Source organism: Calliphora vicina, chromosome 1 (assembly GCF_958450345.1).
Source record: "Calliphora vicina chromosome 1, idCalVici1.1, whole genome shotgun sequence".
Lineage (NCBI taxonomy): Eukaryota > Metazoa > Arthropoda > Insecta > Diptera > Calliphoridae > Calliphora > Calliphora vicina.
In genome coordinates, this window is record NC_088780.1 from 48,135,823 (window position 1) to 48,163,372 (window position 27,550).

The 27,550-nt window shown below is 29.5% G+C and overlaps 1 protein-coding gene across 3 annotated transcripts in view; it reads right to left on the reverse strand.

Moving 5' to 3' along the window:
• Irk1 (Inwardly rectifying potassium channel 1) overlaps nt 1–23,808 on the reverse strand; it is an 87,082-nt gene extending 63,274 nt beyond the window's left edge. The window contains exons 1-3 of one of the 3 annotated variants that reach the window (XM_065511011.1): nt 23,663–23,807; nt 15,470–15,992; nt 15,335–15,439 (exon numbers count right to left, since the gene is read on the reverse strand). In XM_065511011.1, the coding sequence (XP_065367083.1) occupies nt 15,335–15,439; nt 15,470–15,771 (407 nt within the window). In that variant the 5' untranslated portion in view covers nt 15,772–15,992; nt 23,663–23,807. Of the gene's footprint in view, nt 1–15,334; nt 15,993–23,662 lie in introns of all 3 variants that reach the window. The other 2 variants (XM_065511003.1, XM_065510994.1) reach the window with 2 other exon arrangements.
• Between the last annotated feature and the right edge of the window lie 3,742 nt (nt 23,809–27,550).

A 27,550-nucleotide genomic window follows, 5' to 3' on the forward strand; every position in this document is an offset into this window, starting at 1 on the left:
ATATTTGTCATTCTAAATAAAAAAAAAACTTGTCAAAAGGTCAAAGGAAATCTCGCAGTTCCTAAAAAAATTTGCGAAAATCCCAAAAATTGTATTTTTACAATTTTGCTCATAGGGTCTAGAATTCCTTCGGGGCTGGAAAAATAATTTGGGGTTAAATAGGTAACACATCAAGGTTTCCGTTTTCTGATCCCAGCTTTGGGATTTTAGAACATGTGGCCCAAATTTGAAATTTTTATAAAAAATAGGTCAAATTCCGCAGGGCGTAGAGACGACATATTAAAAAAATGGGACATGGTTTTTATACCAAACTATTCTCCGTAAAGATGCCTTACAGAAATACATAAAATTCTTATATATTCTTAAACAAAAATTTATTTAAATTTAAAAATAGTTAAGTTACCTTTTCGTCCAAAAAACAACAAAATCCACTATTTTTTTAATTTTTATACCCTTCGTCATGAGTGGCAATTTCTACATTTTTCATTTGCGACCCCACAAAGTATATATATTCTGGATCGTTATAGATAGCGAAGTCGATATAGCCATGTCCGTCTGTATGTTAAAATCAATTTTCCGTAGCCCCTAAATAACTTACATACATGATTCGTACATCAATATGTCGGGAATTCTTCCGGCTCTGTTGCTATTTAAAATCGACAAAATCGGCACACAAATGGCTGAGATATAAGGAAAAAACCGGGAAAACCTAGATTTTTGGCCTATTTTTGATCTATATCTGGATTACTAAGTCATTAATATAGATGTTGGGGTGTGATCGCAAAAGAACAAAAATTATTTGACAAAGTTTTTAAAAAGAAAAATGGGGATTAGTTTTGGGGGTAAATTAATTATTTATTCTTTGATTTACGAACCTTTTCTTGCGGGGTATAAATGGTAATCAATTATATTGTTATACTTTTTCTTTTACATTGATGTGGGAGAGACAATGAAAACAAAGTGGAGACTACCAAAGTGTTCATTCTCTCTCGTACACTTAGGTTCATTAAAATATGGGCACTTAAGATGTAATTAGATATCACACTTAAACAATAGACAATATGGATATCTAATGACAGATATTTTAAAGTCCATTGCAACGATGTATATAAAGCTATAGTAAGTTGGACCTACAATGGGTCAAAATCGGGAAAAATATTTGTTAACCCGAATTTTTTTTCATCAAACATTTTTTTTTGTCATAAATTATTTTTTTCCAAAAAAAATTTGGAAAAAACTTTTTTTTAAAAAAATTAAAAAAAAAATTCGAAAAGAAAAAATTTTAAAAAAAAATTGAAAAAAAAAAATTTTTGTTTACCTAAAAATATTTAAAAAAAATTATTTTTAAGTATAATTTTGTGAAGGGTATATAAGATTCGACACAGCCGAATATAGTTCTCTTACTTGTTAAATTGAAAATCGTTTATTTTTGGATCCATAATAGGGATTGATCTGAAATATTTTGTATATAATTGGTACATTAGTTGTCTAACTAACAAAGAAATTTTGAGATCCAAAAGTACGCCCTGTATTTTTAAAAAAGCGGACTAAGGTAAGGCAAAATTTTAAAATTTCAATTTTGAATGCCCGTAACTTGGAAATCATAAGAGATAAATAGCACACACAAGCAACACGGATGGGAAACAAAAAATGGCACGTGTTTACATGCCGAAGGTACCCTACTTTCAAATTTTATCGCAGTCGGAGCAGTTGTTTAGAAATGCCAGATTTATTTCCAAAAAATGTTGATTCTGCCCAACTGTTACATAAGTTTTTGAAATGAAAAATCAGTTACATTTGCATTTATTGGCATTTTTGCGATAACTGCCTTGGGTTAATTAAGTATTATAAGTTTTAATACTCAAACCTAAGAAATTACCCCATTTCATTGGCTATTCCTTTTCATTTCGCCCCATACTGTATATTTTCAATAAATGTGCAATATTTATATATTTTCAACCAAAAATATACATACGATTCTATTTGGCTCTAAGCCAATTATTACAGAGGCATTAAGTTCAAGATTATTAAACAAATATTGAACAAGAAAAAAATAAATTAAATATAATAAAATAGAAATTAAATATATAAACATTATCGACTCAATAAAATACATAATGCGCCAATTTTAAAAGATTTGTGTTTTTGTTTCCACTTCAACTTTTAGCTGAGCGCATTTGTTTGAGATGAAACGTGCACAATATTATAGATTGGGAAAAGGCTGTATATAAAACAAGCACTTTTAGACATAAGTATATAAATATAATACATAAGTATGTACTTATTTAAGTCATATGTTAAATTATTAGGCTGGTAACTAAGTATTAATTTTCAATTTAAAATTTTCTGTTCATAACGGATATTTAAAATTTTATTTTGAAAACTGTATTTAAATACTATATAAAATTTAAATTTTTAAATTTTCAGTTGTGGTTACAAATCTTTGGATGAGATAACAAAAAGACTTTCTGTGGCAAAAGCAACAAAATATGTGCACAAATCCGTTTTTTCTGTGAAACCTTATGCTTAAATAATTATCTTATATAAGAATTTATGTTTAACAAGTTTCCGCATTATAAACCAAAACAATTAAGATTTATAAAACCAAGCAAAAATAAACAAAATATTTAAGACACATTTATGAATTCCATGCCACATGCAAATACATGTTTCTTTATATAAAATCAGATGACTTTATTTTAGTTCAGTTCAGTACTATATACAAATTTCCATTTAATACCACAATTAAAACTAATTATAATAAATCAAAATAGCAGCTTTGCAGCTGTTTAAAAGGATATACAAAAACCGAAGCTAAAAAAGCAATTAAAAGGCTAAAACAATTATTACATACCAAAAAAATCCTAGCGCAGAAAATAAGAAAATATAATATATGCCCTTTGACCTTAATGATTTTCTTATATGAATTTGTGAAGTGTTATAAGTCACAGACTCTTTATGGTTCATTAGTCTTAACAAATGTTCAGCGTTTGTTTTATTTTCCCTAAATTTAGTTTTAAAGATTTAACTCAATAAAGTTTTAGGGAAAAAAACTTTCTTGTTTACGGGTTTTTAAACCTTTAATAATAATGTCAAGTTTGAAAGAAAAATTGATTGGGATTAGCTTAGCTTATGTCAATCAAAAAGCAAATAATATTTCTGTGAACTGTTTTACTAACAAGTGAAGAAAAGGAACTAAAAATATTCATGAAACATATAGCATTAGATGAGAAGTTAGGTCCGCGTATGTTTTCACAAGACGAATATTAAGTTATGTTGATATTTAAGTTACCATTCACATCATTGTTTCAATCATATACATGATTGTGGTTAATATGTTTATGACAATCATGTTCATGATGAATCATTATATCATAATATGTTGATCTCAGAGTATGCTAGCCATAATCCTAGAACAACACAATATGGTGAAGTATTACATGGTGAACATGGTTGTCAAAAACATATACATAATTACTACAATCATATATATTATTGCAACAATGATGTGAATGGTAACTTAAACATATTGGTTACCGCAATCATATACATAATTACAGTGACCATAATATTGTTAAAAAAAAACTTGTAAAATTGTTACGGTATACATGTTCAACTATATATTTTCTCTGCGTGTGTGATTTTAACTATTATTTTTTATTAATTTTATGGTTATTTCAATTCAATCCTTTTTGAGAACCCCATTTTCTAAAAATAAATAAATACCATTATTAAAATAAGAAAAAGTACGACAAATTCGCCTCCTCTTTAGATGCAAGAAATACTACCATTAAGTAAGTACCATTCTCACTCATTCAGCATAACAGGTATTAAATTCGAGCTTCTATATTCATTGTGATAGAGATACATTCAAAAATATTGGAAAAATTAAAAGTTCTTTATTTGTACGTTCTCACTTTTGCCTACATTTATGATTTTAAGTTAAAATATGGAGGATTCAAGACCATATAAGGTTATTAGCACCATTAGAAGAAATGAAAAGTTCTTATCAGTTTCCCTTAGTGAATTCTCAATTAAGATTTTGTTTCTAATTTCAAAAGTACCATTACATTTCACGTTTCTAGGTCCGTTATTATAAAATTATCAAAAAGTACTTTAGTATGGGAAAAAAGTACCAGCAGTGGTACTGTGGATTCTAGCTCATGCAGGATAATTTGTGCCTAATTTCCTGAATCTAGGTTCATTACAATAGAAATTTCAAAAAGTACCAAACTGTTTACCCGGATTTGGTCCAATCCAAATTCGATTGCCAAATAACACCATGTTAGTTAATTTTTTAATGACCATAGGAACAAATATTTAAAATTGTATCAAAATTTACTTAAAGATTTTTAATAAAAAGAATTTTCCCATTTTTGGTACCTTTTTCCCCATTGATATGATACAAATTTTATTGAAATAATTTTCAGTGTGGTAGTGGAAATTCATTCAATTTATAGAAAAAATATTTTATGAAAGAAATACAAAAAATAATTATAATATTTACACCTTAAAAATTCGAATTTCCAAAAAGTACCAAATTTATATTTAGGGTCAATTATGGAGCAATCCTCACTGAAGTTGGTAGAACAATTAAGCTTCATAAAAATCTAATCTCATCACGATATTAATTATTATAAGACAATTAGCGGATACCCGGGTTTTATAATACAAAATTTGTTTACCATATTAATGTACATAAAAAATATTTTTGTAAAAAAATACCAAAAAAAGGTATAAATTTTACGTTCATATTTCAGAAAAGTGTCGAAATCCATAGAATAATTTTTTGTGTTTTATACTTATACTAGCTAAAACCCGGTGTGCTTCGCTACCCGTACCGTAAAGATTTACAATATATTTAGTCTATCTAAAATTAGTTTCTGTTCATGTGAAAAACATGGATTTTCTAGATTTAGTCCGCAAACTTGCAAAGACTGACGTTGAGCTTTATCAAGTATCATTGCAAATACTAAGCAAATAGGAAACTGCAATCGAATAAAATCAAATGGCATTTCCGAAGTTATAATTCCCAGTTATAAAGGTCGCTCCGATTAGATTGTTAATTAATTGCCTTACTGTAAGTAGAGTGCCATTACAAATACGCAAACAATCATACAAACAAACAAACAAACAAACAAACAAACAAACAAACAAACAAACAAACACACATTGACTTTTATATATACAGTCAGCGTCAAAAGAAAGTGTACAACTTGTTTTTACATTTAAAACGTTTTATTTACATATTAAAAAACAATTTTTTCTCCAGTTCTAGTATATTTAACAAAACACTTAATTGTTCTCTTGCAATATATAAACAAAAAACTAAACTATTTCAACTGCAACAAAAACAGTAACAACAAAACCAAAAATACTCCATTTTTAACGCGTCAGAAAAAAGTGTACACATTTAGAATTGCAATAAGATTTTTCTAGCTACATAAAAAAATATATTGTTATTCTTTATTTTTGCCTAGATTATAATTTTTTGTGGATCTTGCTGCTAGTCTCATGAGATTTTAAGATAGTAGCTTTTCTTGTTTGATCGCGAGAACTTTAAAACCAAAATGGGAAAACAAACTGCAATTGAAACAAGAAAGTAAGTCATAAAATTTAAAAATGAAGGCAAATCGTCACCTGAAATCTCCTCTGTAATAGGAAGAATCCATAATACTGTAAAAAAAATTATAGACAAACAAAAAAATTTAGAATTTTAGAAGATCAGCAACGTGCCGGAACACCAAAACGCCTTAACAACCTTGAAATACGATCGATTGTGAGAGCAGTGAAGAAAGTATTCACAGTAAGTGCAGTAAAATTATGCGAAGAATTAACAGATTCGTCTGGAGTGAGAGTTAGTAACAGTACGGTTCGCCGAGCGCTACACCCAAATGCTCTATATGGTGGAGTTCCGAGAGAATAACCCCACATTTCCAAACGAAATAAAGAGCGACTTCGAGAATTCGCAAACAGGTATAAAAACCAAGAAAATTGTTTTGGAATAATGTGCTGTTTACGGACGAAAGCAAGTTTGAGATTTTCGGAAGTAAAAAAAGGAGTAAAATTTGGAGAAGCAAAAATCAAGAGTTCGACCAAAAAATGTACTATCCACCGTAAAGCATGGTGGTGGTTAGGTGATGGTGTGGGGGTGTATGGCGGCAAGTGGCATGGGAAAACTCATATTTATTGATAGTTTGATAAGCAAAACCGATTACCTAAACATTCTTATAGAAAATATGGAACCCATCATTAGAAAATTAAATCTAGACCGAACCTGGATCTTCCAACAGGACAACTATCCGAAGCATACTTCTTAACTTGTTAAAGAATGGTTGTTGTATCATACACCGAAACAACTGGAACAACCCCCACAGTCACCGAACATTAATCCCATTGAACATCTGTGGTAGCATTTGGACAGACAGATCAGAAAATGAAATATTACCAGCAATGACTCTCTACACGAAATCCTGCAGGAAGAGTGGTTCAACATCCCAACATCGGTGACATCAAAATTGGTAGAAACAATGCCAAGGAGGCTTGAAACTGTTTTAAAACCCAAAAGATGTCAAATAAAATACTAAACACGTTTTTTCTTCTAATTTCCCTAAACTGTACACTTTCTTTTGACGCGTTAAAAATGGAGTATTTTTGGTTTTGTTGTTACTGTTTTTGTTGCAGTTGAACTAGTTTAGTTTTTTGTTTATATATTGCAAGAGAACAATTAAATGTTTTGTTAAATATACTAGAACTGGAGAACAAATAGTTTTTTAATATGTAAATAAAATGTTTTAAATGTAAAAACAAGTTGTACACTTTCTTTAGACGCTGACTGTATATAAGGGTTTCAAATGTATACATACAAATTTTAACATTTACTTAATGTTTTTGGTAGTCCGCGCATTTCTGTACTAAATATTAATATTGATAGCTGCTATAGCTGTCCCTATATATAATTTTTCATCACATCTATGGGAGGTGCCACGCCCACTATTGCTATTTTGCCCATTTTTTGCCTAAATAAGTAGTTCATACAAAATTTGAACGCTTTACATACTACAATTATACAGATAGATATGAATTTTAGTATTTAAATTGTTTGGGAAGTGCCACGCCCACTATTTCAGTCCGCCCATTCTTGTCCTAAATATTAAAATTGATGGTAGAATATCCGTACAAAATGTATGGATTCTATCTCTTATTGTATCCCATATATTAGATTTTTTAAATAATCATCATATGGGAGGTGCCACGCCCTCTGAGGCTACTACTCCCATTTTTGCCACAAATATTTAAACAAACAGTGGAATTGCTCATGCAAAATTTGAGGACTATAGCTATTATAGTTTCCTAAATATTTGATTTTTAAAATTAACTTCGTATTGGAGGTACCACGCCCACATAAAATTTCAAAACAAAAAGTAGCCTATAGCTCCTTCCAGACATACATAAATATACTGTAAAAATTTCAAGCAAATCGGTTCAGCCGTTTAGCCGTCTATAGATCCCAAACTAATAATAATAAACATACATACATACAGACACACATTCACTTTTATATATATAGATGTGGGATTTCATGTCAACTGAACCAATCAACTTTTGAAATCGATGTCTTCCAATTTCCTATTGGATAGTAATTCAGACACTATTTTTCAACAAAATTTTACATTTTGGTAAAAACATGTGTTTTATCTCATCCATGTAACTTTTTACCTATAGTTCTTAGCGAAATGTGTCCCGAATAGATTAGATAGCTAATTCTTTAATATTTCAAAAAATATTCCAAAAACGTAATATTAAAGAAAAAATAAAAAAAATTTGGAATTTTTTTCCAAAATCAAAAACTTTACTTTTTTCAAAATAGGCCCTTTTTTCTTAAAATAAAGCTTAGATATTTTCCTTGAAGACCTTTTTCGACGCTTAGTGGGATGTGAATTGGATATCTATCAAAATAAATGTTTTGTAACTCAAAACATAAAATGTTTGACGTTTTTTGCAAAATAAAAAACTTTGTTGACTTTTTTTTCAAAATGAACCATTTTTTAATTTTTTTTTTAGATCAAAAAAAGCTTCGGTCTTTTCCTTGAAGACGTTTCTGGTCGCTTAGTGGGATGCGAGTGGGATATCTGTCAAAATAAACTCAAGACATAAAATTTTTTACTTTTTTTCAAAATGGATTGGGAAATCTATCAAAATAAATGCCCGATGTTTTTGAAAAATAGGACATCGTTTTCAAAAGGTGGCTCACTTGACATGAAATCCCCCATATATAGATTAATTATTATAAGACAATTATGAAAATTCAAGTCATAGGCAGGGAAAAATGTTGCCCGATTTTTCCCATACTTTACGGTATAATTTCAGAATACTTAGAACAAATTTTTACAACATTTTATGAGGACTGCCGCATAATCCACATATTTATGACTGCTCAAGCAGTATTCCGGGAGGACGTTTTTATGGGGGCTAAGTGAAATCATGGACCGATATTGTTCATTTTCGATACCAAACAGAGAGTATTTGGCGCTAGCTCCATTTGTTTGGGCCCTATCAAGTTTTCAACAAACAGACAGAAGGATAGACATTAGTAGAAGAGAAATTAAGAAGACCTACTGCCATTTTCTCGATTTCGAATGAATAAAAAAAATATTTTCGTTAAAAATGCATATTTAAGTTAAATATAACAAAATATGCATAATCAATAAAATAAGCAAAAATATGCCATAACAAATCGATGACATTAACAGCAAAATATCTGATTTGGATAGATCATTAGACAACATGGTATTTGGACGATCGGGAGAAAACATTCACGCCCTATTTGTTAGTTTAAAAGATCCAAAGCTTGTCAAAAAGGTACCAAAATATAGTTTTTACACGTTTTCTCCCCCCAAAAGGGTTTGAATTTCAAAAAAGTACCAAACTCCTGCTAATTTTTTAAGTAGATAAACATAGATTATAATATTTCGTTTGTACTATCTGTGTTAGTTTAGAAAATATAATTTTACCAAATTTAGCCGAATATTTGATATTTTACACAATAATTTTCAACAATAATAGTGTTTAAACAAATTTCCAAAAATGTCCCTACACTTTAAAAACTGTTGGCTATTTGCTTATATTTTTATTTTACAAACATTTAACTGCATACAATAGTATTAATATTTCAAGAGCTGAACTTGACAAAATTTATAAACAGCAAACGCATATAAATAGAACAAATTACTTTACTGCTAAAAAGGAAATCTTAATTAATGTGGGTTTCTTTTGTATATTTTTTTTTCTTTCAACACCCTCATCATTCGTTATCAGCAGCAGCAATGATGATTTAAATAAAATGTAATTTATATTCTCAAAAAATAAAAAATTAAACTCAAAAAGAAATAAAATATTTTAAATCTCTTTCTTTGTTGATTTGTTAATCTTTTTAGTTATTTTTTTTTCTTTTTGTATTTTTTTGTTTAACAATTTATTTATTTAACAACAATGAAATATGAGTCGTACGTACGTATATGATATTTATTTAATAAATTCATCACAATTGATGTATAATTTTACTTGATTTATGCTGCTGCTGATATTTTCAATAATAAAATTATACGAATTAGAGATGCGTGCGTGAGTGTTTTCTTTGCGACTAATGATCGCAAACTTTGAGCAAACAGACATGTTGATCATTAATGATGAAAAACTCAAACCACAAATTCTGGCAAAAGGCGTGACAATACCTTTAGGTTTTTTTCACACATTACAGAATATATTTTCAATGTCTCTTCTAGGCCAGGACTCTTATAATCTAAAACTTATGATCTTCCTATGCATATTTTTTTTCTCAAAATCTCGATCACTCGAGTAAAAAACGTCTCATAGAATTCACTTGAAAATTATTAATTGAATCACTATTTAATCACGTGTGGCCAGCAAACTACACCTCACTCGCCCAACACTCTAATGCAAATACTTTATTTATTCATTTTGCTTGCAAGTATTTATTTGTAAAGATATCTACATACAATCTTACCCACAATTACCATTATTTATTTAATTAAATTTTATCTGGTATTTGAGTTTTGCTATCTTTACAACCTGCTCTTATTTAATCACTTTTATATTTTTGCTGGCATGTGTGCGTTTCTGAACATGATTGTTCCTGAATATTACATGCTGCAGTTTCCAAAAACCCATAAACAAATTCATTCCGATTTAATTGATCGGCATGAGGTCTTGTGTTTGCGTTTTGTATTGATTTGTATGTTCAATAGAGGTGTTAATTAGTTGTCGGAATTATGAATGATCTACATGTTTAAATAATCAATTTGCCAGAGGGGGAAGTTATGCCAACAAGAAAATGTTATGATGTTTTGCTATTTGTTATTTTATTTAAATTTATCCCCTTAGGCATGTCTTAGCATAAATAAATATTGTTTTAATTAATTTGTCAAATAAATATTTAGCTTAACAGCCCCTTGGTAATAATTAGTATTCAATAAGCGTTGGTTTTTAAATAGCTAATGGTGTAGTAAAGACAATTTGTCTAATAACACTGGAATAAATATACTTGCAGTTTCAAGAAGCACTGCAAAAAGTTACACAGCTTAAACTTAGTAACTACTTGCAATTATTGTATTTCAATGGATTTTTCAATGGCTTTTAAAACAAATTCTGTTTAAATTTTTTTGATAAAACAAAAATTAGGAAGAAGAATTTATCATCAATAAATTATATTTAACCCAGTCTCGGTCGATTATTATCCCATAGTGTTAATTAGTATTCAGTACTTGTTTTCTATTAACTTCATTGTTTTCAGTAGGATCGATCAAGTCATTTGTGTAAAATTATTTTTATTTTTTATATTTTTTGTAAAAAAACAACCAATTTGATTTGAATATTCTTAGTAACATTTAGTTAAAAATGATTTATGTGTTTTTCCATTTACGGAAAGTTTCAAATCACCCAGCTGTTCTGGCTGACTAACCCAGAACTAGTGATTTTACATAGATTACAGAGAGACTGAGGTGCATTGGATTAATATACCGATTACAAAGAGACTAACTGGTTACTTAATTAGCTACATAACTAGTTATTTTAACATCTACGTTGCTAAGCGGCAGCTAACTGTCCTCGAATAGCTAGTTAAAAGACAGAAGGTCAAATAATTTGTAAGCAAACCTTCCTCCGACTACTCTCCAACAGATTAATTCTGGTGGGTAAAATAACTACTTTCTAAAGTTCAGTACAACATAATTGTTTAAAGTGACTACACTTTACATTACTTAGGGACACTAAAGTGACAATTGAATTCACGCTAAATTACCTTGGATGTTTAAAGTAGAGTTTCGTGTTCGGTTTCAACCGAAAAATCATTTTTTAGTGAAAAATCTATTTTTTAGTAAAAAATCCATTTTTTAGTAAAAATCTCTTTTTTAGTAAAAATCTATTTCTTAGTAAAAATCAATTTTATAGTAAAAAATCTATTTTTTTAGTAAAAAATCTATTTTTTTAGTAAAAAATCTATTTTTTTAGTAAAAAAACAGTTTTTTAGTAAAAAATCAGTTTTTAGTAAAAAATCAGTTTTTTAGTAAAAAAATCTATTTTTTAGTAAAAAAAATCTATTTTTTAGTAAAAAATCAATTTTTTAGTAAAAAAATCTATTTTTTAGTAAAAAATCTGTTTTTTAGTAAAAAATCTGTTTTTTAGTAAAAAATCTGTTTTTTAGTAAAAAATCTGTTTTTTAGTAAAAAATCTGTTTTTTAGCAAAAAATCTGTTTTTTAGTAAAAAAATCTATTTTTTAGTAAAAAATCTGTTTTTTAGTAAAAAATCTATTTTTTAGTACAAATTTTTTTGTGCAAAATAAATTTTTGTCATGAAAAATCTTTATCATGGACTCTGTGAACGCAATAGTTTCAAATTAATGAACATAGTCATTCAAATTAGTTGAATCTTTTTGGTTAATAAAAGTTTACTTAAGCTTACTTTAAACATTTGAAAATGCTAGAAGCAACGGAAAGTCACGAGCAAGTGAAAAAACAACAATAAACCAAAGTACACTTGTTACATGAAAAAATGAGAAGCGCATAGTAAGCTCTCTTTGACTTGAATAATATAATACAGATTTTTTACAAGGTATGTGATTTGCATGCATTATTTTAAAGTATAATAAAGAAATATATATAATGTTTTATATATCAATGGAAAGGTAATGAAATGTAGTTTTCAAAACATTTAACATTTTTGAAACTAATTAATCATTTTTAGCTGAAAATTAATAAAATGTAAAATAAATATTTTTGAGAGATGTGGGATATATTTTAAACTTTCGATAATTCATCAGCAACCTGCAGTGACTTTAGAACGTTAAATGAATTAGTTCGTTTTAATTGAATAATGTTTTATTAGTGAATAACCTTAAATAACATCCAGTTTTCTAAATTTAACATTTTGTAGGAAAAGAAACTATTTTTTGGAGAAACTTTAAATATGTCTCAAATGAATGACAAACTTATCACCACTTGTGGTGGTGGATAGGAGCTATATATAATAAAAAACCTTATATAGGAGCAATATATAACAATGAACCCATAGTCACCAAATCTACTTGAAACTTATTTCTGTTAAATTTTTTACCGATATGAATGTGATATCTATATATTTGATAACGTTATTTACAATAGTTTTATGGGTATTATAGTGATTATCGAAAATGTACCTTATATGGGTGCTATGGTCAAATATGGACCGATATTCAGAAAATCCAGTAGTCTAATTTTTGGATACAATTTATTGATCGGTATACAATTGTAGATCAATATCGATATACATATTTAAAATATTTATAGAGGTTAATGTGTTTTTCGGAAGCTCCCTTATATGGTCAAATATGGACTGATATTCACACAATGTAGTAGTATCATTTGTGAATAAATACTACCGATCTCTGTAAAGTTTTAATTCGATAAAATTGGCCTCGCGAATTTGATCTTTTGTCATATAGTGTGTGAAAAATTTCATTGTATTATCTGCAATGAATTTATCCAAAGTCACAAAAGACATGTGAAAATTATCTACATTTTTGGAGGTTGTCTTACATGTGGATCCACAACAATGGTTCTACCAATACGATTTTGATGATTTTCAATACCAAACTGCTTAATTTCATTAATTTCACTTATGTATTTTGGACGTGAGAGTGTGTTATATAGACAGACTAACGGACAGACAGACAGACAGACGGACATAGCTCAATCGACTTAGAATTTCATAAGGATCAATAATATACATACTTTGTTGGGTCTCAAATGAATATTTCTCAATGTTACACACGGAATCACAAACTTATATATACCCTCGCAGTTGTGGCAAAATAAGCCAATCATTTGTATCATCAGGCACGATGTGTCATGTACCACGGGGTGCCAAATCCATCCAACTTGTAAAAAAATAATTAAAGAATTTAAGCGTAAGTAGACCACCTCATCGAAAAAAGTAACTGAAGCCACTAAAAAACCTTTAATGAGAGTATATCTGGAAAAGGCATCTGTCAGTTGACCCCTATCAAAATTTGAACAAGCTGCGTTAATTAGTTTGTGTTTGGCAGCCATTGATAGCAGACTACCTCGAGACTTGAGGAGAAATTGTAAAAAAAAAAGGGAATTTCGTCGGCTCATAAAGCATTATTTTTTGCGGAAAAAACATCACTCAAATAAAGGCTAAGCTTGATAAACACTATGGGAACTCTGCACCATCAATTTCAATAGTAAAAAAGTGGTTTACTGAATTTCGTTGTGGCCGAACAAGCACGGAAGATGCCGAACGTTCTGGACGCCCAGTTGAGGTCTCTACAGCCGAACCAATTGCAAAAAATTGCGGTATGGGGATTGAAAGCGCGAAAGATTGTGGAAGCCATAGGAATCTCACATGGCTCAGTGGTTTGAATTTTGAATCAAGATGGCTGCCGAGTTTGCTCATAAGGGTACACACATGTGCTGTTTCCATGTCAAAAATACATGCATTAGGCTACGAAATGATCTCTCTTCCACCCTATTTTCCGGGTTTAGCCCAGAGTGACTTTTTCTTGATTTCAAACCTGATGAAATGTATCGGCGGAAAGAGATTTAATTCCAACGATGAAATCATCTTACAAAATATACCTATTCTGATGACCTTGACAAATCTTATTTTCTTGGAAGGGATAATGTTGAAAAATAAAAGAATTATTTATCCGAAAACTGTGTTTCATTCAAAAAGGCACGGACTTTCTCATGTTTCTCAACCTTTATATTTCTGGAGGCTTTTAATTCTGAATTACCGGCCGATTAAAAGCAGTTAACATAACTGTGTACATTATTAATATACTAGTGGAACATATAACATTGAATAAAAACTTTGAGTTGATCATTTTAGAAATAGATATTTCAAGAAGCATATGGAGCTGGAATGTTCTAGAGTTGTTAAAAATTTTAAACTAGAAACTGTTTTTATTTGCTATGAAAAGATACCATTTATTTAAAGAAAATAATACATCGTTTTTAAAAGGTAAAAACGTAACAATATTTTGATTCTGTTCCACTGTGCAGCATATGCTGAAAATTTGCAATGTATGAAAGTATCTGAAGTCTGCTAGCCGTAGATCTAAAGAAGTTTTGTAAATTTGTAATTCCAGAAAGGCATGAAGGCGATTTAACACGATTAATGGTTAAGGATAGAGGCTGCTAAAAACTTCACGCTGAAATATTTTCGAACAGGGAGGACAAAAATTAGTATCTTAGTCGTAACTTCATTATATCTACACTAAATGTATCAATCGACTTAATGCATTAATTTCCTTCAGTTATCCTTCCCTCTTGCAAGGTAAACACTTAAAAAACGCATATAACAAACATTACAACAGCAAAATTAAATAAAACGTAATGATTCATTACAAAAACCGACAAATGCAACAAAATTATTCTAACAAACACACTTCAAAAAGCTAAAATAAACAACATAGATATTTTTATAAGAAATTATAGCTGGCATGAGCGGCAAAAAACTCAGAAATTCCCCTTTAGCTAAAGTATTTGTAAACGTAAGAGCCACATCACACACCCAATATAAATAAATAATGGCAAAACAAAAAAAAAAAAATACTATTGAGGGCAAATATCGAATACAGGCCCACAACGAATTAAGTATTAAATAAAAATCACTGAAAATGTGATTTTTCTTTAATGATTATTTAAAATTTACAAACAAACTGAGTAATTAAGATTTGAAGGTAACAACTGAAAATTTTAGAAAGCTGCTTCTTGTATAAACTAGGTCTTTGTAATTAAAAAATTAGTCACTTACCTTGTTATGGGACCCGGTGATTCACTAACAGCCTTTATGGATCTTCTTAAATGTCTATGGAATGTACCGAGTATTGATTCTTTACGTTGTATACTGACATTTTTCTCTTCGCCATTATTATTTCTAGTGAATTTGGTTAAACATTCGGTGGCCCCATCCTTGCCCGTCTCCATGGTCACCAATTCGCCGGTGCTAACTTTTCGGGTCGTCGTCGTTGTTGTTGTTGCCGTTGTTGTGGTGGCGCTGGTGTCGACAAGGCCACCGGTAAGGGGACTTGTTTCTTTTGTGTTTTGTAAACTTTGTACATCGGTTATAAGACTATTATCGGTTTTATTGGACATTTTAACAATCACAGCACCTTTTCCTGTACTATCTTTATCGTCGAGCAGCTTCGTCCAGGCATGCTCCCCCATATTTTCCGTTTTATCTACAATCATATTTTGTCGTTTTATTTTGCCGGCGATTTATTTTCGTTTCTTAATATTTACAATATTTTCTTAAACTTTCTTAAGACTTTTTGAGGCAGGTTTTTTTTCTGTTATTTTACTTTCTTTTTTTTGGGGAGAGTTTAGCTGTTTAAATATCACGTTGCCGATTTTAAATTTATATTAAAAATTTCCAGTTTTATTGATTTTAAAACAATCATCGAGTTTTAGATCTGTAAGTGTAATTAAAAAAAACAAAAATAATAGTTAGTATTTCTATTATGCCATCTTAACTTAATCACTGTTTAAATTGTACTAAGTTTTTTTTGTGTTTCAAATATTTTATTTACTTTTAATGGTTAACAATAGAGTTTAGTTCTTGAGATAATCAGGCTTTATCTATTTTATTGTTCTAGCACTTGATATCTTATTTCGGTAGAAAAGTAAAAAGTGTATATAAGAAAATGTATACATTTAAGTAGATGATTGATTTAGAAAACACTTGACAAAAATAGTCTAGTATTAGGGTAGTTCAGGTAAAGGTAAAACAAGCATTTTAATTCAAAACTATGACTTTTAAATTACACATCAGCATTACCAAAACTTTATGTTGAGTTATTTATGGATCTTTCAGATAGAAATTAGGAAAGTGCCTTTTAGTTACATAGCGTTAAATTTAATTGCAATTGAGAAAAGGAAAGTTAAACATATTTTATATTAGCGAAAATGAAATTGAGTCTACTTTTTAGAAATATATAAATAATTTAAATAGTTTAATATATTAAACAACTTTAAAAACATTTTCCAAAAAATTAAAAATCTTGAAAATTTAAATTTTTCCAATAAAATATTTGGAACTTACGAGAATGTTAACTGTCAAACGAACTATCATACAGCGTTCACTTTTTGACATTTATGATCAGTATACTCTGAACAACGCTACCCAAATTTACTTTGAAAATCAGTCATCGATTCACGCAACTTATGTTTTATGGCTTCAAAAATATTGCACTTTTTTATATACAGTGAGGCCTCGATTATCCGTGATTCGATTAACCGGCAACATCAATTATCCGGATAAGAAAAAGAAAATATTTTTGGATCGATTTCAACTTTTTTGCATCGATTAACCCTAATTAACTCTATTATCCGGGATTATAAGCTGTGATTCTGTTATTGGCTTTCTGTGATTATGTTATTGGCTTTCGATGTTTCCTGAAAGAATGAACTCCAATTTCTGGATTAATAGTGAATGAAAAGGCTAAAATATTCCACTCAAAATTAAACAAAAAACGATATGGAATTCACATCCTTAATGCAGGAGAAAAATGATTATATAGCTGCCACATTTTTTGTGGAAAAATTAAATGAATTCATATCAATGGAAAAACTCAACAATGAAAACATTATAGTGAAATTTTTCCCACCAAATGTGATGCCTTTGATCTATCCGATGGGTCCCGGATAATTTTATTTCCCGGGAAACGGGAATGAAAAATTTCATTTCCCGGGAATCCCGGAAATGTTTTTTCAACTAAAAAAATAAGTAAAAAAAAAATTATTTTATAAAATTGTGACATTTTATTAAAGAAAAAGAAAGCCAATACATTACAATTCAATTGTACTCACATACATAAAACCAAAAAAAGTTTGTTAAAATATTTGGAGATCACTTTTTACTATAAAATTAAATATTGGCGGTAATAGAGTAAAAGAGCAACTAAGTGTCACAAAATTTTATAAATTGTGAACGTACTTTTATAATTCGATATCGATTAATATGATAATGGGATTTGTAATGCTCTATTTAGCTTTTTTCTTTTGATTTTTCTTTTATATTTTTTATATAAAATATACATATTTTAAAATAAAATTAAATCCATCAAGTTCAAAATTCATTCATCAAACAGAGATGTTATATTTAAATATAAAACTGTATTTTTAATTAATTTTAAATTTCCCGTTTTTCCCGGGAAAAAAATTTAAATTTCCCGGGAATTCCCGACAATAATTTTACGGGAAATCCCGGGATTTCCCGGGCGGGAATTCCATGAAAAAACCCCTGTTTGACCAAATTGTCAAAATTTTACCCCCTATAACTCAGAGAGTTCTCGACCGATGTTGTTGAAAAATTGTGTCTGAGTTACTATCCAATAGAGCTAACCTTGGTGCAAATTTCATCCCGATCGGAAGACATCGATTTCAAAAGTTGGTTCACTTGACATGAAATCCCCCATTTATATATTTATAAAAGGAGCTATCGGAACACTCATCTACAGTGATCGAAAGTCCCTTTGTCTTTAGTTATTTGTCGAATTTCCGAGTCATTATTACTTATTTAAATTTTAAGCAATTTAATAAATTTAAATATATATGGACATTTATTCGTTTTATTCGATTATTCTACATAAAATTGTTCGAATTATTCGTTATTCGAAAATGGCCATTTTTAAATTGTTCGAATAATTATTTGTAAGAAATTATTCGATTAATCGAACGATCATTAGTCGAATGAATACCCTACTACCTAGCCTGGATCACCCCTAATATTTTATTTATTTTTTACATACCCACTAAGTTTCAAAAACCCACTTAATAATAAACACTTTTATTTTAAAATCAAGCAAATTTTAAATTTAAAATTCATGATCAATCAATTTTGTGCGACTCTCCACTCAATGTCTACAGATACTAATAACATAAATACTATATATAACTATAGGTAGTATATTGTTTATGTCTTATCAAATTTATTTTTTAATTTTTTTTCTATAAAAACAAATGAAACAATTCATGTAGAAATATTTGATTTTTGTTTTAGAAATCACAGTGAATAAATAACTTATTTTAAAGATTATTTTGAAGTGAGACCAAAACAATTTGTATTCGTTGTCTGACTTTTAGAATTTTATGCGTTATTTAAACGTCACAATTAAATGTAGTTGTTGTTGTTGTTGTTGCTGTTATTGCAAATTGAAACAGAAAGTTGTTAAAGAATCTGTTCTGTTTTTTGTTTTAAACCCACTCATTGGCTGCCCGCACAATGGGTTTGTTTTGTTTAAACAGTCAAACAAAACAAAACAAAAAAGAGAGACATAAAAGTAGATATATTAAACGGATGGTGGGAAATGAAGTAAATAAACAAAGAATTACTAAGGAGTAGATATTAAAATGATATGCAAATGCATACGTAAATAAATATGCGTAGTCTGTGTGATAATTTTTAAAATAAAAATTATCCAGAAAACCAGCAATTAAAGAATAGTTCCAATTAATCAATTTCGAAACATTTTCTAAAATGAGCCATATTTTGCACACAAATATACAACTTTTAAATAATGTATTTTATTTTTCATAATCACAATAAATAAAGCTAATTAAATACAAAATTAAACATCCATAGTTTTATAATAAATTTTCAATGAAGCTCAATTTATAATTACATAAATAAATTTTTAATACTGCATCAGTGGTGTCACCTAACTACGAAGTATAAAACTATATATAATCCCCATATTTCAATGACAAATACTTAATTAAAAATATGTTTGTATTTATGAGTAAAAGTTTGAGTTTAGTATTAGAAGAAAAAAATGAAGAATACATGATAATTATAAAATAAAACAAGTAAGAGTGCTATATTCGATTGTGACGAATCTTAAATACCCTTCAACTAAATATAGAAGGATAGGACAAGGACATCCTTATTTAGTATTTCTTATTCGGAATTTTTCGATATACATAAATAAGTATTTTATAAATTTTTAGAAACAAAATAAAATATAATTTTTGCAAAATTTCATCAGGATTGCTGCATAATCAACACAATATGTATGACTGAAATCATAGACCGATATTGCCCATTTGCATTATCAACAGAGAGTATTTGTGGAAAATTAAAAAAAAAAATATGACGGATAGTTTAAAATTTTGGTTTGATATCGATATTCATTAGATATTTAAGTAAGTTAAAGTGTTTTTCTCAAGTGATCCTTATATGGAAGCTATGACCATTTAAGGACTGATCTCGAAAAAACATTATCATACATATACGTTAATAAAAATTAAACTACTAAATTTACAGTTTTGATTATTTGATTGAAATTATTATTACAAAAAAAAATATTTTTATAGTTCTAAGTGATGAAATTTTGAACCTTTTTCGGAAACCCTTCCATTTTCTGTCACTTTGTTCGAACCATCTCCATTTAAAATCGACCACACTCTTGCCATACCAAGAACTGTTTGGATAAATTGTCTGCTTTTGGGTTCTAAACTTTTCTACAACATTCCATTCAAGCATAAACAATATAAAAATATTGACCCTTAAGCTGCGAAAAATTTTCCAGAACATACGTTTCGTCATCCATTATGTAGCAGTTATATTTTTATACCCTTCGACATGAGTGGCATAGGTATATATAAGATTGTCATTCCGTTTGTAATTTCTACGTTTTTCATTTGCGACCCCAAAAAGTATATATGTATATTCTGGATCGTTATAGACAGGGAAGTCGATATATATAGTCATGTCCGTCCGTTTGTATGTTGAAATCAATTTTCCGTAGCCCCAAAATAACTTACATACATGATTCATACATCAATATATCGGCAATTCTTCCGGATCGGTTGCTATTTAAAATCGACAAAATCTATCAACTGATCTGTCAAAATCTGAAACAACCCGGACAACCTCGATTTGCCCTATTTTTTATCTATATCTTGATTACTAAGTGATTAATATAGACAATATGGATATCTAATGATAGATATTTCAAAGTCCATTGCAACGATGTATATAAGGCTTTAGTAAGTTGGACCTACAATGGGTCAAAATCGGGAAAAATATTTTTTAAACCGAATTTTTTTTTTCATAAGAAAAAATTTTTTTTTCACAAATTCTTTTTTCAAAAAAAGTTTTTTTTTAAAAAAATTAAAAAATAATTTTAATTTTATTTAAATAAAAATATTTAAAACAAATATTTTTAAGTATAATTTGGTGAAGGGTATATAAGATTCGGCACAGCCGAATATAGCTCTCTTACTTGTTTTTTATAACATTTTACTTAAATTTCCGTGCTCTGTCTTTGGCCTCTAAATTTTTAGCAGAAACTTGTTGAGCCTTGTATGTTTTTAAACCTGCACTGGCTTTAACTTTTCGTACTAAATAGTCCGAGTAATGCTTTCATACCAGTTGAGTTGGGAGCTCTTTTGAAAATGCTTTCTATTTATTGGCTTTTGAAACATCATGTGGACTATTCCTTCTACCTGAACCAGGTTATCTATCAACGGACAAGATCTTAACGACATTGAAATCAGTTTGACCGCAGACCTTTGATTGTTTTGCCAACTTTTTGTAGGACAAAGTTTAGTTTTGTGGAAAATATTTAACCCTCTAACCCGCAAACTTTAAAAATCTAAAAAAAATCTAAGTTGTCGAATAATTTTTTTTAGGGTAAATATGAACCAATAAACTCACAACAGCCATCAGAAACTAATTTGAAAATTAAGTTTAGGAACCAGGTGCAAAAAGGTGAAGAGTGCCTCAGGGCATTTTTGCCGATTTAGGTGTAAAAAACAATAATTATGATACGATTTTATTGAAAAACTAATAAAAAATATTTCGAATATATCGGGCAACAAAAAGTTAATAAAATTTTGATTTAAAAAAATTAAAAATGATAAAATTTATTTATGATATCACTCACAAAACAGCTGATAGAAGAAAAACTAAAAGTCAGAATGCATTTCGACCTTCGATGGAAATGTTAACAAATCTGTAACTAAAGTCACAGTTAAATATAAAAAAAAGATAATTACTTTTTGAGATAATTGGTGTTTTGTAATGCATGCCTTGAGGCACTCTTGAGGGTTAGAAGGTTAATAATTTTAGTACGCACTTTTTTCTGAACACTCATTTCAATCAGATTAACAACAAATCAACATAATTGACATTAAACATCATAACTAGGGTTTTTATCCCGGGAATTCCCGGTACAAATTTCCCGGGAATTTTGCCAATTTTGCACTACCCGATTCCCGGGATTTTTAGTCGGAAATCCCGGGAATTAAAAACTGACGAAAATACATAGAAAACAAGATAGAACTCTGTTTTTTTTACTAAAAAACAGTGAAAAGTTTTTTATAGTTTTTAACTTATATCTTAGTCGCTTATTATTATTTATTTGGGATTTTTCGTATGAAAATTTAAAAAGAGAATTCATTATTTATAGATGTTATTTCTTAATGAATCATTCTATTTTCTTCAAATTTCTTCTTCAAATCCATAACAAAATAGCTTCAAAAATTTATAAAACGATTAAAGTTTTCTTCAATTAAAATCTAGTACAAAAAGGTTTAAGACAATTTTTTCAATTAATTTTGTAATTGAGTTGATTTAATAAAAATTTAATCATTTGAAGTTTGAATAAATTCTGTTATTAATTAACATTAAAATTAATTCAGTTTAAACAAAGACTTTGGAATGAATCTAAAAAATTAAATATTAGAAATGGATTTATGGAATGAAAGGCTGTCATTTTTTAATTACGGATTAAGATTTTAGTGAATTAAGCTCAAATTTTATTAATTAATTCGAAGCTCTGATATTTAATAATTATAATACTAAGTTTTTATATGAAATTTGTCTATAGTATTCCTAATTTACAGTATCATTATATATTTCGGGAATAGCCGGGTACCCGGGAATGTAGAAAAAAATTTCTCGATTCCCGGGATTTAAAAATGGTCGTGAAATTTAAAACCCTAATCATAACTGACATGCTTTATAAATATAACTACTTAGATCAAAAAAAAAAAATCAAATAATACTTGGATACTTAGAAATCAAATAATACTTGGTTTCAATGAAAAAAGTGTATTAAGAATTTTTCGATCTCAGTCCTTATGGACCCATGTTCAGCGCTATTGCGAGATTTGTGCGAAGTGATTTTAGGAAAGGGTTCTTATATGGGGACTATGGTCTAATATAGGTCAATCCAAGGAAAATATGATCTTGTTTTCACTGAATGAATATTGCAATTTTATATGCATTTATATACCAAAGTTGAATTATATTTCGAGAAGAAATTTGTATGGGGACTAGGAGAAATCATGGACCGATTCTTACTATTTTCATCAAGTTTTGTCCATTTATAATTTCTTGATTTTATCTGCAATATAATTAAAGAAAATAGCAAAAAACATTTTAAAATATTTTTGGAGGTTATCTCACATTTTGGCTCATAACTCTGCTACTACTGTACCGATTTTTCTGACTTTCAATACCGAACAGCTTAGGACAATTATAATCATTTTTAAGTTAAGTTTGGTTATGCATTTTGGAAGTGAGAATGTTTTACACAGACATACAGACGGGCGGACATAGCTAATCATAAGTATCCAGAAAATATATACTTTGTTGGGACTTAGATGAAGATTTCTCAATGTTACACATGGAATGACATATATCCTCATTTACCACTTTTGGTGGTGGAGGTGTAATGGGTCATGCCGGACAATATTATACCCTAAACCGTGTGAGCAAAAGCTGTTTTCTTTTAAAATTAAAATTTATTTCGCAGTTTTCGTGCATCAATTTCGCAAATGGTAAGATTTTTAATTAAGATCTGAATTCATATAAATGGGCTGAAAACAGAAAAAACATGAATATTTTTTTTCAGTTTTGGAAAAAATGCTTTCCAAAAAGTTGCAGTTTTACAAGCGTCACATTATTCCGAATTGCACTACTTTAAATATGGAAAATATTCTCTAAAATATGATGTTTAAAAGATGATTCTTTATTATTAACTACAAAGGTTGCAATTTCACACTTAAGATTAAGAATTACAGATTTACATCTTAATCCAAATTAAAATTTCCATTCAAACAATTGCACACTTACTTTTAGTTCAATATAATCCAAAAATAAAAAAAAATTAATTCCTTATATGACAGCAGATTGAAATCCAATTTTGTTTGAGTTTTTATTCGTTTTGAGTTTCAATTTCGTTTTTAGTTTGAGTTGGAAAATAACTTTAATAAAATTATGGAAAACTTGTTAACAACACTGAGATTATTTTTATTTTATTTATTTTTTAGAATTATTTTATGCACAGATTTTTTCTATTATTTTGCCTTGTTTTATGCATATATTAAATTAAATAACAAAAACAATATTCTTATCTTTATTTATACAATAATTAATATTTTCACTTTTTTTACACATAAATGAGTAGTAGAAAAATAACAATAATAAACACTTTGTTTTATGTATTTATTTAATTATTTAATTATTTTTTTATTATTTTTTTTAAGAATATTATTTTCTACAGATAAAAACACACAGAACGAACATTTAAAACAGCGAGAAATAATCTGTGTGCGGAAAAAGCTCATTATAAACAAGAATTTTTTAAATTTTTTGCTTATTATTTTTAATAATTTTCAATAATATTTTTTGTAATTTATTTTAATTTGTGGGTTTTTATTGATTATAAGTTTTTTTTTGATATTTATTTATTAACATTTATTTTGAAGGGTTTATTGGGAAGTGAGAATTTTTTTTTAATTTGTTTAAATAAATTTTGTACTTTTTTATTTTGAAAAAAAGCGCCAACACTCGTTTTTTTAAATTATTCGTTGCTTAAAAAAACCAAAAAAAATGTTGTTCTACTTTATGTTTTGTTGTCATTAATAAATAGTTGTTTTTTAATGCCTAAAAATTTATTTTTAAAGCCAAAACTAACACAAAATAAGGTAATTTGTATTAAGCCACTTCAATTATACATATTTTGCGTTTTTTTTTGGTAACAAAAAAACTCGCGTTTCAAAAAAAATCGTTTAAATTGAAATAAACGTTTTTTTACATATTTCGTTTAAATTATTATTTTGTTAAAATAACAGCCGGTTTGGTTGCCTTCCTGTTCGAGTATAAGGCTGTGACTGACTAACATTTAAATTTACTGTGTCGAGTATTTTTCACTGCATTGTGTTGGGGCTGTTCTCCGGCAGTTTGACGGACTGGTTGCTTGTTGCTGCTGCTGGTTGCTTGTGTTGGCTGCTGTTTTAGTTGCCAGTCTATTGTGGTACATGGTCGGTTGTCTTTCGCTAGCTTTAGTTGTGTATATATATTATCTTTTGCAGTCACTACTCAGTATCTCAGAACGTTTTTGTTTACAAAAAATTATAAAAACAGTTTGTTATTCTGTTTGTTTGTATACAAGCAACAGCAACAATAAAAATGTTGTTAAATGTATCCACCACCACCACCATCACCATCATCATCAGCACTGCTCATCACTCTGGATTCTATAAAAAAACGAGGGCCGTGTGAAAAGTGTTTTTAATTTAATTTTCAATAACATATTATGCTTAATATGTATCATTCATAAACTTCCTAATAGTCTAAAGTTTTGCGAAGCTCTCATAGATGCAACTAAAGCTCTATTCAACGAGCCATATAATCAGTTCTGGTAAAATGGGACATAATGTGGAAAATATTGTCTACCAGGAGGGCAATCGTAGCATAGAAATTTCATCAATGCGAAGCGGTCTAACATTTTATTACCCCTACATATTCAATCTTTTTTCTAATTATCGACATTTTCTTAATTATCGATTTTAAATTTGCCAATCATTGCCAAACTTGGTCCTTCATCGAAGAAAGACTATCATTGAAAACACCAAAGAACAGTGAAAAGTCAATTAGTAAACGCATTGAACTAGAAAATGCATATTCAGTAAAGAATAAAGAAGTGAGAAGAGCAAATGAAGAGCAAAAACGACAATAAAACTGTTTATGAGATAACGAGAATACTAACTCGTAAACACAAACCGACTAAGCGCCCATTGAAATCACTAGGATTGAACTCTACTAACAAACGTAGATGAACAATTAATACGATGAAGGATGCACTTTATGGAAACCCTCAACAACAACTCACCATATTCTGGAGCATCCATCTCCGGATGAAATAGAAACCGCTATTAGAAAACTAAAAAACAACAAATCGCCAGGTTTTCACGGGATTTCACTTGAAATTATAAAATTCTAAGACGATATTTTATCCACTCTTCGATAAAATCTGTACGAAGAAACATTACCAGACGACTGGCTTCAAGGAATCCTTACAAACAAATACCAAAAAAAAAGGGACCCTTCCAATGTAAGAATTATCGTGGAATCTCACTTCTTTCTAGGATAAATAGCACAATAGAAAGAAATTTGCGTGACCACATCAACACACTAGGAATTGTAGCTGAACAAGTAGAAGAATGGCAAAGCAATCTGTATCTCACTTTTGTAGAGATATTCCGACAGCATATTCCGTTGCAAAATGTTGGATATCTTAAAACACACTGGAATTCCACATAAGCTAATTACCATCATATGAACTCAATATGATAAATTTCCTTCACTACTCTTTCTGATAGTTATAGACAACCGTATATACAACGGCATTGTATATACGGTTGCAACTAAACGAGACGGACGGGCATAGGTAGGTCGACTTTTTGGTTCAACGACTAATATTTCGATATATTGCAAACGGAATGATAAAAAGTTTTCAAGAGAAATGGGAGGAGTAGTAGGAGAAGATGTTAAGAATTCAAGGAATTCAACTAACGCATACCATCATGGGACAGTTGCCACTATGAGGTGCAATTTGTATGTTCGGTCTTATCAACCACCTGCTTTCCCTAATAAAGGCGTCTATACACCTTAGTTCCTTCACAGATAACTCGGAGAGGGTACTAAAGGATCGCTCACCTAAAAGTCATGCACGTAGATCACCCAGTGCCAGACAATGACGAAAGAAGTGTAGGATGGTCTCTTCCTCATTCTGACAACTTCTGCAGAAGTCGTGATAAGGTAACCTAAATCTTGCAGCATGAGAACCGAAAGTGCAATGCCCGGTGATCATCGCCACCATATTGCTAAGTCGTAATTCGTTGTTTCTTGCAAGTTGACAACGAAATTCCACAAAAGAAGTCTAGTTTGTCTTCCGACATCAAGGATCCTATTCCCGCCAAGTAATCAGCAATACAATTGCCTTCATTGTCCCTGTGTCCACGTATCCATCTCTTTTAAGGATGTGTCGCATTCCTGGACCACATTCGATATAAATATAAACACCTATCAGGGATTTGATTGCGGTTTTACTGTCAGTATATATACGGATATCTGTACCAGATACCCTGTAACATCTGAGCCAGTTGGCCGCTCTTTTAATGGCCGATACCTGAATGGCCTGCAGAATGCTGCATCCATTTGTGAGTATAAAGGACATTCTTATCCCAAATTTAGGAATCTATACACAACCGCCCATTCTATCCCCCTTTTTGGACCCATCCGTATAGATGTATAGCCTTATTGCCTCAAAGGAGAGACCATCAACAGGTTCCATATTGGATGGGATTGAGAAACCGAAGTTCCTCAGGAATAAGAGTTTGGGGTGCAGTAATCAGTGCGATCAGGATGATTTTGATAAATACCTATTATGCAAGCATGTCCGTAGGATCTATAATTCCACTCTATTCAACTGGTATCCAGTGAAGAACGACTTCTTCGCGGTAGTTCGAAATGAGTATAGGGTTGGAGGCCCTGTACATTTCATAGACCTCATATAATAGTACAGGTTTAGTAACCGTATCAACTAGCCAGTTAATGTTCCAGGGTATAATACCACATCTCGTGCATATGGCCTTTTTGCAAACATACACTCACCAATGAAAATTATCGCTGCATGTCGAAACTGTGTGATTTGAAGAAAATGTCTATTTATAAAAC